Source organism: Acomys russatus, chromosome 22 (assembly GCF_903995435.1).
Source record: "Acomys russatus chromosome 22, mAcoRus1.1, whole genome shotgun sequence".
Lineage (NCBI taxonomy): Eukaryota > Metazoa > Chordata > Mammalia > Rodentia > Muridae > Acomys > Acomys russatus.
The window spans coordinates 12369019-12385187 of NC_067158.1; the positions used below are offsets into that span (position 1 = coordinate 12369019).

The window sequence follows — 16169 nt, forward strand, 5'->3', positions numbered from 1 at the left end:
GGGAGAAGTTCAGATAATGAGGTCATGGGGAGCCCTACACTCTTATGCCTACTGTGGTTTCTACTCAAAGTTCTATCTAATAAAACTTTTATGAATTATCTATATTGTCTTTACTGCAAAAATAGCATAATTTATTATGAAACAATTCAAATACAAGTTGGTTGTCACAGCACTTCTCTTAGAAAGCCAGGACTAGCCTTGGGCTCTGTAAGTAGCCAAGAAAGACACTGAACTCTTGACTTTCCTGTCTCCTCCCAGGTGCTAGCATCTGTGCATGTGCCACCACACCTGATTTACGGTGTGCTGAGAGCTGAACCCAGAGCCTGTACATGCTAGGTAACCAGGTTACCAACTGAACTACATCTTCTAGCCTAATATCTTAGCTTTAAAAGCATCTTTCAGGTAGCCTGGTTATAGTGGCTTTTTCTTCACAAAGCAAAGCAAATTCATGTTTAGCCTAGTGAAAGAGAGCCACTTTGATCTTAAAGAACTTTAGCCCTTTCCTCTAATTGTAGGATTTTAAGCAAAACTCTTGGCCATGGTAGATCTTAATTTTTCATCTGAAAAAAAGGAAACCGATCAGTGATTATCACTACTTTAAAAAACACATTTTTCCAGGTTAGTGTATCATGCTTCTTCCTCTACCCTCAGATCCTCTATAATCAGAACAGCAGGTCAATGTCTGATATAGCTTCAATTAAAAAAAAAAACAAACATAAATTAGTTTCCTAAAAACAAAGCCTATTAAGTCTCACTATGATAGAAAAATCGAATGAACTGTCAAATAAAAAATAAAAATGCAAAAGCCGGGCGTGGTGGCACACGCCTTTAATCCCAGCACTCGGGAGGCAGAGGCAGGCGGATCGCTGTGAGTTCGAGGCCAGCCTGGTCTACAAAGTGAGTCCAGGATGGCCAAGGCTACACAGAGAAACCTTGTCTCGAAAAAACCAAAAAATAAAAAAAATTTAAAAAAAAAAAAGAAAAAGAAAAATGCAATGAACACCATACCTGCAATCCTAGTAGTAAGAAAGCTGAGCGGAAGCTTAGGCCAGTAAGGCTAGATAGCAAGGTCCCAGCTCAAGAGTCAATTCGCAAATGAGCAGGTACTTTCTAGACAGCCAAAGTCGTCCTGGCTGTGATTTAATCAGGTTCTCCATAGGCCTCTGATGTCTCAGCTTCCTTTAAACAGCAGCAATTTCAAGGTGAAACAGAGGGAAAGCTGAAGCGCAGTCCCCAAGTGAGCCCCACAGAACACTGAATCTAAGTGACAAGCAGAAAACCCCTCCACTTCCGGTTTTCTATTTGTTCCCTCTCAACACATGCTATGCAGCACCCACCCCTGCCCGAGGGCAAGAGTCACTCCAGGCACATTACACCCATCAGTGTGTAGAAGGAATTCAAAGTGCAAAAAGAACGCTGGAAATTCCCAAGATATACTGTTCAACAAAATAGAAAGACATGTTATAAAAGGCTACAAATATACATTTTTAAATGTATGAATATGCGCACATACATATGGAAAACTACAGAAAATATCCCCAAAACAGAGTAAGGAGTAGTGAGATTTTCTTCTTTTACACACTTTTCTATTTTCCAAATATTGTCTGACTATCATCCAAAAGAAAAACAAGTTTCTCTCTCTCTCTCTCTTTTTTTTTTTTTTTTTTTTTTTTTTTTTTTGAGACAGGGTCTCTCTGTGTAGCCTTGACTGTCCTGGACTCACTTCGTAGACCAGGCTGGCCTCGAACTCACAGCAATCCGCCTGCCTCTGCCTCCAAAATGCTGGGATTAAAGGCGTGCACCACCACCGCCAGGCCACAAGTTTCCCTTTTGTAAGACAAATGATAACACTAATAATAGGTAGCCGCTGAGTGATCGATCACTCTATCAGGAACAAAGCTAAGCAGGTCTTCAGTATTTATTCAACACTTACAACCTACAGGATAAACATGGGGTGACTTCTGACCAGGCCACTGTGACTTTTCCAAGGGACTGCCTACAAGGAGCACCAGAGAAAGGCCTTAGCAGATGGAGAGCTGTATAAAACTAAACCAGCCAGGCAGTGGTGGTGCACGCCTTTAATCCCAGCACTCAGGAGGCAGAGGCAGACGGATCACTGAGTTCCAGGCTATCCTGGTCTACAAAGCAAATCCAGGACAGCCAAGATAACAGAGAAACCCTGTCTCAAAAAACAAAAACAAAAAACTAAACCAAAGGATCCAGAAAGACTCAGGGGCAGGCCTTGCTCTGACAGCCTGCCTAAGAAACATCAGTGACAAATGCCGCCAAGGCATCAGTGCTACAGAACCAGTATTCACATTCTCCTGAAGTTCTACTGCTGAAGCCCCACACATCAAGGTGAGGCTGACTGCTGCTGGGGTCTCCGGGAGATGATCAGGTCATGAGAGCTGAGCACTCACTTTAAGGCTAGCAGACCTATCAACAAGGAGCCAAGGAGCTCATCGGTTTCTCTGTGACATGATGACTCAGAAAGAAGACGGAGGTCAGCCAGCCACAGTGCACATGCTATACAACTAAAGAGGTAAAGGAAGCAAGAAGATCAGGAGGAATTCAAGCCAGACTTTGTGGCCAGCCTGGATGCTGCACGACCCTATTTTCAAAGAAAAAGAAAAGGGGCGGGGGGTGGGGGTGATGACAAGACAAAATCCTGGCGCCAGAGCCTAATGGCGCACTTAGGGAGCATGCCCCAGCACTGCATAAGGAGATCTCTTCCAAATGATGCAGTTCTCTTCCCAAGAAGCGCCTAGGCCCCTGGAGCACCTAGGCACAAAGGACACACTGCTAGAACTATGAAAACATATTAATACTACTGGCTTTGTTATTAGCATGTTCAACTCTGTCAAGTGGCTCATATGCCTTGTTGCTCCCTGATGCTCTCCTCACACTGCTGCTACTCTACCCCCTGCATAGGCAGGAGAGATGGCTGGTTTGGACACTGACCTATAGTAAGGCCTCCTCAACACAACAACATGTGATCATGCATCCAAGGGACAAAAAGGCACTTGGTCCCAGCACTCAGGTAACTATCTGCAAGTGATAATAACTGATACTCTGTTTGTTTGCTCTATTGTAAGTTTGCAGGTGGGGGAAGTCTTGGTTTTGTCCATCTGGTTATGGTTTTCTCTTTTGTCTTTTTGGAGATGAGGGTTTCACTATGTAGCCCAGGTAAGACTGGGTGATATCAGTTATCCCTAGGTAATAACTGAGATTTTTTTGTTTTGTTTGTTTGTTTTTTGTTTTTTGTTTTTCGAGACAAGGTTTCTCTGTGTAGCCTTGGCTGTCCTGGACTTGCCATTTAGACCAGGCTGGCCTCGAACTTACAGGGATCTGACTGCCTCTGCTTCCCAAGTGCTGGGATTAAAAGCATGAGCCACCACACTCAGCTCTGATATTCTTCTTATTGCCACTTTTCCCCTCTCTTCCTTCCTTTATAAAGGATTAATGGTTTATATAAGAAAAACAGAACTGCCACATGCCGTCAAGATCCTTCCATCAGCATTCCCAGACCCAGCCATAGCTTTTCCACTGCCTGTAGCAACACCTGCAGGTGGAGAGCCTGAACTGCAGGTGCCCCAATAGCTTGGTTGTGAGGGAAACACAAGCTAAATTGGGCTATTGGGATGAAGCTAAAAGGTGAACCACAGCAGGCAACTTAACGAGCTGCTTATGACTAGCATGAGCAATGCTGTATGTCTCTTCTTTCCACAGCACTAGTCCTGCTCACAGGCGCTGGTCACTGATCAACTGTAACAAAAACACTGAGACAAGAAAAACAACACACACTATGGACAACACCCAAACTATAATGTACTTACTTTACAGGCTTGCACAACCAGGCAATTTTTTGTACCCGAATGAGTGGGAATTAAGTGGGTGTTTCAAGCACCCTAATTACTTTTGTTTCTTCTTTTCCTCATTCCTTAAATGAGGTTTTACTGTGTGGCCCAGGCTGAATGGTCTTAAACTTGAAAGCTCAAGCAATTTTCCCACGACAGCCTCTCATGTAGTTGGAACTAAGGGATGTGCCATCATAGCAAGCTCAGCACTGGGGAATTCTGACTTTCACTTGACAAATCCCAGCAGTGACAAGAGGGTGAAAACAACTGTAGCTTATTAGTGGGGGAGATAGTAACATCAGAGTGACAGCAATATTAGATCAAACTAACATTACCTTCAAATATTCCCCCTTAATCACCCAAAATATACTGTACTTATAGCATTATGTGCAAAAACTCTACATTACTATACATAAGTAACAATGTATACTGTAGCTAGGTATGGTGGCACATACCTGTAATTCTAGTATTTGGAAGGTGAAGGCAGGAGGATCCCACAAGGTTGAGGACAACCTGGGCTAAGACCCTGTCTCCAAAGCAAAAACAAAATAACAAAAATTTAAAAATAATTCTTAAGAAAGAAATTAGTAAGTGCCCACAAAATGGCTCAGTCGGGTAGGGCACATCCACTAACCCTGATGACCTGAGTTCAATCCTCGGCACCCAGATGATGTAAGGAACGAACTAATGCATGTGCACATGCACACACAAGTAAACATGATTCTGTAAGGAGAGAGCTAATGCATGTGCACATGCACACACAAGTAAACATGATTCTGTAAGGAGAGAGCTAATGCATGTGCACATGCACACACAAGTAAACATGATTCTGTAAGGAGAGAGCTAATGCATGTGCACATGCACACACAAGTAAACATGATTCTGTAAGGAGAGAGCTAATGCATGTGCACATGCACACACAAGTAAACATGATTCTGTAAGGAGAGAGCTAATGCATGTGCACATGCACACACAAGTAAACATGATTCTGTTAAGGAGAGAGCTAATGCATGTGCACATGCACACACAAGTAAGCATGATTCTGTAAGGAGAGAGCTAATGCATGTGCACATGCACACACAAGTAAACATGATTCTGTAAGGAGAGAGCTAATGCATGTGCACATGCACACACAAGTAAACATGATTCTGTAAGGAGAGAGCTAATGCATGTGCACATGCACATACAAGTAAACATGATTCTGTAAAGCTATGCTATAAAACTTTAAGGCAGAGCACAACAAGGTCGCAGGACGAGGACAGGAGCAAGGAAGCACTGTGCAGTCTGGTAATGGAAGCATCTCTAATGTGGCCATGGTGATTAAAGACTATTCGAGGGAAGTCATTAACTATATTCCAGAAGAGAGTTCATTGCACTGTTGGGTAACTATGTTTCAAAAGACACAAAATGATGGCTTCTCAGCCTTTTGTCTGTGATGGAAAGGGTTAAACACACACACAAAAACATCAAGCTTAATAGCCAGGCACCAGTGGTGCACACCTTTGGTGCCAGTAAAGAGAGGCAGAGGCAGACAGATCTTTGTAAGTTGAGACCAGCCTGGTCTACATAGAAAATTCCAATCCAGCCAGGGCTATACAGTGAGAACCTGTCTCAAAACTAAACAAATCCAGAAACAACAAAAACTCCAAAGGCCATGGTGTATTATATACACTCGTGAACAACTTAAAAGAAGAGAACATATGTAAACATAAATACCCGATTTATCATCCTGTCCCTCTTTCCCCAGCACCTATGCCAAGTTTAGTTAAATACGCATGTCACGGGCTTCACTGAGAAGGAGTACCCTGTCATACTGTGTAGAACCAGCAGCAGATTTTTGTCTAACAAGGCCATCAGAGACAGCAAGCAAATGGAAGAAAGAGGAATCAAAGCCAAGCATGGTGACACACATACCTGTAATGCTAGCACTTGGGAGGTGGAAAAACAAAAAACAAAACAGGAGTTCAAGGTCAACCTGGGCCATAAGGCCTGTCTAATAATTAAAGGAAGAAAAAAGAAATTGGTACTCAAAGTCTCAGGTCCTGGGAAACTGACTTTGGAAGGAGAGGTGGTTGGGTGTGGTCTTCTGAAGATTCTTCTTCAATCATTCAAATGACAAAAGACAAATCTTGACATCTACCATGCATAGCTAACTGGTGGAGGAACTTGGGATCTGGCACAGGATCCAGGTAGAACAAGGGAAAGAGCAGCATTTGACATCCCATTTTCCGATGTGCAGAAACACTGCTTCTCAGCTACAGCTATGACAAATTAAAATGCCTCAACTTGTAATTGACTCACTGGCTAAACTACTGAAGAGGGAGATGCTGCAGTCCTAAGCACTGAAGGGATGTCAGGACAGTGGAAGTCTAACCCGAACAGCAAGTAAAAACGCTGGTTTCTGAAGCACATGCAAACCTTCACTCTAAACTTATCACTATGGCAGCATTCTGACCGAGCTGTACGTCCGGCTATTAGCACCCTGGCAGCATCCTGACCGATCTATAAGCCAGAGCACAATTCACTGCTTCAGGAAGTTACCGTAGAGTCCCTACGACAAGGTAGCTATTCTAGTCCATTACTCAAATCAAAACCAAAAATTTTCCCCCCAGAAATAATAAAATAAATAAAACGAAAGTCCTCATTTGTATTTTTTTTTTAAAAAAGATAAATATAAAGATGAAGAGTTGAGGGGATGGCTCAGTCAGTAAAGTGCTTGCCGGAGAAGTGTAAAGACCTAAGCTAGGAGCAGTGGCACACACCTTTGACCCCACCACTTGGGAGGCAGACACAGGTGGATCTCTGTGAGGCCAACCTGGTCTACAAAGTGAGTTCCAGGTTAGCCAGAGTGAGACCTTGTCTTGGGGAAAAAAATTAAAATTTAAAATCTGAACTTTACCTCCAGAATCCACGTCAAAACAAAACAAAATAGTCAGGTACAATGAAGGTTTAAAACCTAGTGTAGACCGGGCATGGTGGTGCACGCCTTTAATCCCAGCATTCAGGAGGCAGAGGCAGGCAGACTGCTGTGAGTTTGAGGCCAGCCTGGTCTACAAATCGAGTCCTGGATAGCCAAGGCTAACACAGAGAGGCCATATCTCGAAAAACAAAAAACAAAAAACAAAACAAACAAACAAAAAACCTAGTTCAAGAGAGGCAGGCGGGTGGAACCCTTGAAGTCCACTGCCCACCTAGCCTAAGCCTACTCGGCAAAGTTCCAGGGTAATGAGACCCTATCAGAGTAAAAATAAATAAGTAAGGAAAAGGAAGGCACCTGAGCTTCAACATCCAGCGTTGCCTCCTGACCTCCACATGCACTCAGATACACAAAGATAATTAAAACACTCCTTATTCCATCACTCAGTGATAGTCACCATTAATAATGCATTTCTTTTCTAGGCTTTTCAAATTTGGCACTCAGCAGTAAAGTATATATCCTCACTCTCACTTAACATTAATTATACCATGAAATATCTGTATCTGTCTGTCAAGAGTTAAGTCAGAGAAACAGAACTAGCAGCAAATACAGAAAAGATTTCTGGGAAGGCTGGTGAGATGGCTTGCTGAGTAGAGCACTTGCCACCAAATCTGACAACCTGAGTCCGATTCCTGGAGCCCAGACAACAGAATGTCAGAACCAAGCCCCATAATTTGTCTTTTGGCCTCCACACATGCACTCTTGGCATAAGTCTACCCATACATACAGTAAACAAATGTAAAGCCAGAGGCCAGCCTGGGCTACATAGAGACGTCCAGAACAGCCTGGGCTATGTAGAGAGTCCCTGTCTTAGATGGATAGATGGATAGATGGACGGACGAACGGATGGACGGACGAACAGACGGACAGACGGACGGACAGGCAGACGGACAGATGGACAGGCAGACAAAGAAATGAACACAACTATGGGGGATGTCTAAGCCAGTCCAAAATCCACATGGGCCACTTTAAACTCCCCAGAAACTGAGTGCAGATGCTGTCCACAGCAATTCTACTTCAGAGAAGTTGCCCCTGATTGATCAGGTCCACTCACACAGAACAGCCTCCCTGCTTAAAGTCAACTACTACAGACCCTACCTATACCTACATATTCCTTCACAGCAATACTAGCACAAATATTTGATACTAGAAACCATAGCCCTGCCTAAATGTAGAAAGAGATCAACTCTCAAAATATCCACATTGGCAATCTTCAAGATCACTTCATAAACAGACAAGCAAGCATGTTTTGTTACACTTGCTAACATTGTAATGTGTTCTTTGTTTTGTTTTTGAGGCAGGTCTCATTCTGCAGCCCTGGCTGGCCTCATATTCTTCATTAATACTAGGCCGGACTCAAACTTAAGTGATCTTCCTGACTCTACCTCTAAGTGTTGGGATTATAGAAAGACTTTTTTGAATACCTGAACTTTACAGCATTGAGAAGATAGCCCCAAAAATCAAGAGTTAGGATAAACTAGCCCTAGCCAAGAGGTGGCAGTCCACACCCCTAATCCCAGCACTCACAGAAGTAGAGGCAAGCGAATAGCTATGAGTCCAAGGCCAGCCTGGTCTATAGAGAGAGTTCCAGAATAGCCAGGGTTACACAGAGAAACCCTGTCTCAAAAAATCCAAAAGTTGAAAAATAAAATAAAGACAAACTAGACCCAGAATAAAAGGTCCTAAAGATAGAACAGGTTTTTTTTCTTTCTTTCTTTCTTTCTTCTTCTTTTTTTTTTTTTTTTTTTTTTTTTTGTATTTCCAGACAGGGTCTGGCTGTCCTGGAACTCACTATGTAGACCAGGAGACCAGGCTAGCCTCGAACTAAGAGAGATCCACCTGCCTCTGCTTCCAAGTGCTGAAATTAAAAGTGTGCCACAACATGCACAGCATAAAGGTATATCTTAACCCTATATGTACACGTATACACACACACACCTTCTCAAAATCATGCTAACCTGAAGGGAAAAAAAAGCCAAGAACAAAACCCAACACTCTTTAAAAGGAGAAAAGAAAATAGAGAAAACAACACAACACTCATGTCTACTATCCATTCAAAAGTTACCGGACACATAAAGAAGCAGAAAAATATCCAAAAGAAAGGGAAAATTCAACAGCAGATTACACTACCAGAAATAAGAAAGTTCTTAGGCGCTGCATATGATGACACTTTAATCCCAGCACTTAGAAGCCTGAGGGAGGAAGATCGTGAATTCAAAGCCACCCTAGACTACATTAAGAACTTGAGGTCAGGGCTGGAGAGACATGACAGCTCGCAACCATCTATACTGGGATCTGATGCCCTCTTCTAGCGGGCAGGCCACATGCAGGCAGAATGTTGTATACATAATAAATAAATCTTTAAAAAAAAAAAAAAAAAAGAACTTGAGATCAGTCTAGGGTACAGGGGAGGAAAAGCCAAAACTATTCTTTTTTTTTTTTAACTGAAAAAAAATTTTTCAAGCTAAAAGGAAGTATCAATTTCCTCTCCACCTTTGGACTCCAAAGCTTTATCACAGCCCTCTTCTTTCAGAACTCCATATTCAAGGCCAGCTACCCTTCTCCATCAACTAGGTTCACCTAGCCAACAATTGTTTTTCTCTAAACTCCTTATTAGCTGGGCTCTACTGTCTTGCCACACTCGATCTTTACAAAACTTATTCTTAGCCAGGGATGGTGGCGCACACCTTTAATCCCAGCACTCGGGAGGCAGAGGCAGGCAGATGGCTGTGAGTTCGAGGCCAGCCTGGTCTACAAAATGAGTCCAGGACAGCCAAGGCTACACAGAGAAACCCTGTCTCAAAGAACAAAAAAAGAAAGAAAGAAAGAAAGAAAGAAAGAAAGAAGAAAGAGCAAACCAAACAAACAAAATTTATTCTTGCCTGCTCAGGAATAAGCCATTCCAAGTTGTTTACTTCGCTTCATTAAATGGAAACTAAATCCACTCTCCAAGAACAGGCTAGAGAGTTCAAGGAGGAGAAAGAGCAGAGCAGAAGTTGGAAATAAAAGAAGCAAACCTCTCAAAAAAGTAGATTTATCTAGAAACAAAGCATGATTGCAGCTGACTAGCAGACTGCCACACAAGGAGGTTCCAACTCCTCTCACTGGGACTTCAGGGAAGGACTAGATGCACTCAACTTCTGGACAGTGAGTAAAAGTACACCATGAGGCTCGATGCAGGCTCTGCCCGGCTCTTAGCTCACTGAAGATTCACAACAGTTCTACAAGAGAGGCCTGATGGATCTCATAGAGAAGTGAGCTAGAAAGACGGTTCAGTAGATAAGAGCATTGGCTACTCTTCCAGAGGACCTAAGTTTGATCCCTGCACTCGTGTGGCAGTTCACAATTGTCCAGTTTCCATGGGTACCAGAGAAGCATGTGGTACACATGCAAAGCACCCATACACATAAATTTAATAATAATTATAATAGTAATAAATAATCATGAGATGTGATAATACTTGCCCAGAATAATATGCTTAAGAAGTAGCAGGGGCAGGTTGTGAATCTAGGCCCTACGTTAGACTGTTCTGGTATACATCAGACCTTGGGTTGTGGGAAATGGAGGAATTGTCCATTCAGCAGTGATCTTGAAGGGAGAAAAATATTAAGAATCAAGAGCTAAGGATGCCCTCGGTACTGAAGCATTTGCCCAGCATGTGTGAGGCCCTAGGCTCAATGTTCGATACTGTTCCAAGCCAAAGAATCAAGATGCTGTGGCTCAGCCTCGCCTACACACAGATGCAGTAAGGGCTTGGGGAGGCAACAGTGCTCTCATTTTGGCCCTCAAATGGTGAAAAAGTGAAAAGACTGAAACTAAATAAGCTCCCAACTATGCAATTACAGGACTGTTGTGCAGGCTGTAAACAGAGAAAGCTGTAGCAGGAGGCAGTGGCACTGCAGCACAATGACTGAGCCAGCAGCGCTGAGAAGTGGCTCTAAATGACAACTCATGTGATGTCCAAGGCTCTCATAAGTCAGGCGCTAATTTATAAAGTTTTGTCATAGGAATAAAAAAACAAAACTGCTCTCCCAGAAATTTTCCAAACAAGTCAACTTTTGTTCTAGAAATGCTTCAGACCCTATTAAAATTACATTTTAGGGGGCTGCCAAGATGGCTTAACAGATAAATTGCCTACCACCTAGACTGAAAATGTGAGTGCAATCCCTGGGACCCACATGATGGGAAGAGAGAGCTGACTCTTGTTCTCTCTACTACCACACGTGCAACGTGGCACATGGCCACCAACCCATACCCCAACAGGCACATACAATAAATACAGATCACACTTTAGCTGACTGAGAGTCCTCTGAGGTAAGGGAATTCACGGCTGAGTTCCTGAAGAAGGTCCCTGAACCACCTGGATGGAAGGCAGTCTGGCACACTGATGAGAACAGGAGATTAAGACACAGGCCAGAACAAAGAAATGAGAAGACCATGTGAAGACACAAGAAGATGGTGTCTGCAAGCCACTGATAGAGGCCTTTGAACATATAATCTTGGGTTTCCAGCCTCCAGAACTATTAGAAAGTAAATTCTGTTATTTAATCACCACCCACCAAAATGAAACTGGCATTTTACAAACCACACAAAGCAAAAACCAAACCCAAGCGAACTTAACCACAGCAGAGAAAGAGCAGTCAGAGGAGATGCCCATACCTGGGGAGCTCAGGGGGTTCCTTAGGGCCTTCAGCAGCACTGCTAACTGCTCCTGGTGCCTCTGCCTCCTCCAGGCCATGGGTAACGTTGTGCTTGGGGCCCGGGGGCCCTGGGGGCTCCGTGTTTTCTACTTCCTGAGGCCCACTCAACTCTGCAGTAGCATCGATCTCTACCTCCTGCACTGGGGCTGGCACGGCTTCTTTCTCAGCTGTAGCAGCTGCCGCAGCCTTGGCCTCTTCTTCCTTTTTTCTGATTTTCTCTTCAAGTTCCTTCTTCCGTTTCTCATCATCCTGGCGAGCCATGTGATCAAAGGCTTTAAAGACCTAAAAAATAAAACATCAACCCAACAATAAGTTTATCTGCCCCCATTAGACCACACATCATAGAAATAGAGCAAAGTCTACTAAATACAGAATTAAATAGCAGTAAAACAAAGCAAAGTGGTTCTAGAACATCACCAAAAGTCAGTAGGAATTGTTCTTCTTCAAGAAAGTTCCAAAATTAACAAACTCAAAACCAAGTCAAAGCTAACAGTCCTTACAAATCTAGAGAATGCAAAGCTAGACAGCTTTAGGTGTCATTAGTTTGGGGAAGGGGGTGGGGCCGCAAGACAAGGTCTCTCCATGTAGCCTCGTCTGTCCTGGAATTCCCTGTTTCCCAGGCTGCCCTGGAACTCACATAGACTTATCTGCCTGCCTCTGCCTCCCCACTGCTGGGATGAGAGGCATGAGCCACAGTCGTCATCACTTTTACCAAGCTTGCTGTTAATGTGAAGAAAGAGCACACTCAGGGTACGGATTCATGGAGGGGCCAGCATTCAGAGGTAGCTTATCATGGTCTGTCAGCAAAGAGGCAGGGAAAAATTACACGAGATCACAACAAACTTAAAAGGCAGTGTAGCCAGAAGAAAATAAATAAAATCTTAAAAGGTTCCAAACTGGAAACAAAGGCCGAACATAATGGCAAACAACTTTAATCCCAGCACCCACAAGGCAGAGAGCTCCAGACTAGCCTGGTATAAATCGTGATTGATACAGTTTCCAGCCCAGCCAGGAGTACATAGTCAGAACCACTCCCCGTTTCGAAAAACCAAAACCAAAAAACTAAACAAAACACCTACAGACAAAGCCAGAACCATTTCCACCCTGCAGGTGACCTGAAGGTTTGACCAGCTTCTCTCCAGGACCCACGCTACCAACATGTCTGAGCCCTTTGTGCTCAAACCCGCTCTCTCTCTAAGCCCTCGGATCTTCAACTTCACTACAAAGGGCCAGGTGATAAATAACGACTCTCTCCCGTAACTTCAGACTGCTAACACAGGCTGCTCCGTATGGAGGGCTGAGAGTCCTCGGCCTTCCTGAGGCTCCTGTGACTCTGTGTGCTGACCCTCCCATCTGCACCACCCAGCTCTCACGCCACTCCACAGCTCCAGCTGCCATATGTTCACAAGACTCACCCTAGAGACCCAGAATCCTAGGCTGGAATAGATGTCTGGGATCTTCAGTAAGCCATCTGGGAGGCCAAGGGGTGAACTGACTTGCCTGAAATTTCCAACAAGTTACAAAAGGAATAAGAAGCAGGTGGCTTCCGGATTCTCCTGATGAAGCCTCACTAAGCAGTGCTTTTCACATGGGCCTCCTACTGACTGACAGGGTTTCTCTTGTCATCCTGGCTGTCCTGGACTCACTTTGTAGACCAGGCTGTAAACTGCTTCTTTTCTTAACATTTTCTAATATACAGCGGAACAGAACAAGGCTCTCACACACTTCATTCCTGCTATAAGACCTTAGAAGGAAAAAGTGATGTGCCTCACACCAGCAGCACTGCATCTCTTAGCTTCCTGTTGCTGCAATAAAACGGCACGATCACAAACAAGCGGAGAAGGAAGGGTTCATTTGCCTGAGAGGTTACAGTCCCTCGGCAGGTGAAGCCAAGGCAGGAGCCGAAGCAGAGACAACGGAGAAGTGACACCACTCACTCCCTCAGCCTGCTCTCTTACACCCCTCAAAAGCACCCGGGGTGGATGGCACTGCCCACAGCAAACCCTCCCACCTCAGTTATGAATCAAGAAAATGCCCCACAGCACTAAGCTGCCACTATCTTTGTGTATTAGAAGGAGAATTAATGTTAGGCACATTGTCCTCACCCACAAAAAAAAAAAAAGTGACTGTTTTGAAAGCTGTTCCCAAATGCTTGAGAAGACTGAGAATTCTTCCCTTTTAACGGCTTGAAGCTCATGGGTGTTTAAGAATTTTAAAAATCATTTTGATTTTCTTTTAATCCTGAGAAATGATGGAGGAGCGAGTCCTGGTGCTGCTGCAAGCATTTTATAATAGGGGCTGCAAAACCCATCTTCACAGGCCTAGACAGGAAATACTTGTGGTTTTATGGACCAGCTTCTGTTGCTACCTCTGAGTTCTGTCACTCAGAAACAGCCTTACATAATGCATAGACAAGTATGTGCATGGACATGCATGTAAATGAGTAAAACAGAGCTTTATCCGGGACAATAAAATTTTTTATGGACAATAAAATTTGCATTTTTCAAAAACAAAAAAACAAAGATCAATCTGATGAAGGCAACTCCTCAATTGAGATTACCCCTTTCTAACGTCTCAGTTTCTATCAAGTTGACAAAAAAAAAAAAAAAAAAAAAAAAAAAGGTCCACTCCCCAAAACATCAGTGGGAAGCCCTCAAGTTCCACAAAAACATAGCCAAACCATCTCTGCCTATGTTCCTAGAGACCAGGGTATCACACTTGACAAGAAGAAGTCACAGGAGGAAACCTTGGGATCACTGAATCAGGAACAGAAAACCAAGCAGATGAGTGAGAATGCTATAATGCTGTGTGTCCACTGAGCTGGTCCATCTGACTGACATTAGCAGCACTCCACAACAAAACCCTTTCCCATGCCGAAGCCACGTTACAAGCCTCTTGCCAAAGACTTCCTGTAAATTAAGGAAGGGAGGGAGAGAAAGGCAAGTCTTTGGGGACTCACTATGATCTACCTAATGGAAATATTCAAGAATATAAACATTTTTAAAGTTTCTTGGTTGGCGGGGCATGATGACACACACCTGGGACCTGTAATCCCAGCACTCAGGAGGCAGAGGCAGATGGATCTCTTTGAGTTTGAGGCCAGCCTGGTCTACAGAGTCAGTTCCAGAGTAGCCAGGGCTCAATGGAGAAACATTGTTTCTGAAAAAACTGGAAAGGAAAAAAAAAAGTCTCTTGTTCAATGCTGATGGTTGAGAAGCACCTGGGGGTGGGGAAAGGGGGCAAAGTCAAACTCTTAACCCTGTCCTTGGCTTCAGAGACTGAGGCTGTTCCCCAGCTGTCCTCTACTTTGGGCTCTTCCCTTCTTCAGCCCTCACCAGTCCCTCCATCTCCTGCAAGATCCAGTTCCCCAATTCCAACAGCTTAGAGGTCAGAACTCATCTGCAGTCTCAGATTCAAATTCTCTAAAACTAACACACACATACACACACGCCCAAATCCAAGTGACAGTACAGTTAGCTCTTGAACGTTACTGCTGCAGTCACCCTTGGGATTTGGGACCTTGGAATATCTGAGTTGCCCTTCTCCTTCCTCTGCTCCTGCTCCCTACCTCCAGCAACATGCTCACCACGCTGTAACCTCTGACCCTTTCAGAGGGGGCTGTTTTATAAAGTTACAGGATAAATGACTGCATTGCCTCTATCAGCTCATCAGAGGAACCAGGCCCAAAAGCTCAGGTTGTGTTAAAGCTAAAATAAGCTGCAATACACTAGAAAGCCAGATCCTGGGATATACTCTTTCCTCCTCCAAACCTTTCTACAACCAAAACAAAACTTTTCCCCTACTAGGGGATGGTTAAATGACAGCAGAAAGACCTGGAACGGGAGAACTGGAGTGCTGAGTCCCAGCTATGCAGGAAGAGCTGAGTGAAGTTCCTGCCCTGTCATTTAACCTTGCTGAACTGAGACGTCAAATTCAGAGAGAGTGTGAAGATCGAGTGGCACGACTTCATTCTAAAGTGGCATGCGGCTTCACTCCAGCTGCCTCTCCCACTCTCCAGCTACTCAGATGGCACCTGGGCCACTAAGGATGAGTTACTACAGTACCTCAGCAGTTTCCATTCTGAAACTGAACCTCAGGAGGAACCATCCCACCTGACCGCCATTATGTTTACAGTGACTAGAACATTCTAAGCTTTGGTTTCTTCCACTGAGAAACTGAGGCAAGTAACACCTCAGAAACCTGAAGACTTCAAAAGATAAGCCGGGCCACAGTGGTGCCGTAATCCCAGAGTGACTTCCAAAACAGCCAGGGCTACCCAGAGAAACCCTGTCTCGAAAAACAAAGACTTCAGAAGGTAACATATAGCACTTTATAAGTGCTGGAGAATCAGAGTCTAACAGGCAAGTTTGATGCTCCCCCTACCACGCCCCCACAAAGTTCTAATCTCATTGAAAATCTAACCTCTCCTACAAAACTTCCTCAATTTCATCCCTACCATTCCTACCACTCCCTTCCAAACAGCCCTACCACACAGAGAACTAGCCGAGTCCTCTATTTCCTTCTGTGCTTTATTTTCGGATAGTGTCATGAATTGATGGACCAACTGTTTAAATATCCACACACCGTCAGAGCCTATACTGAAGCTGAGAGTGTTAAATATAGTAATTAAATGTT

General features: G+C 43.9%; 1 protein-coding gene across 1 annotated transcript in view; it reads right to left on the minus strand.

Annotated features, from left to right (window-relative positions):
- The window catches only part of Nudcd3 (NudC domain containing 3), a 92253-nt gene that overhangs the window by 74871 nt on the left and 1213 nt on the right, over positions 1-16169 (minus strand). Inside the window, exon 2 of the mRNA XM_051165216.1 lies at positions 11494-11816. Coding sequence (XP_051021173.1) covers positions 11494-11816 — 323 coding nt within the window. The remainder of the gene's footprint in view (positions 1-11493; positions 11817-16169) is intronic.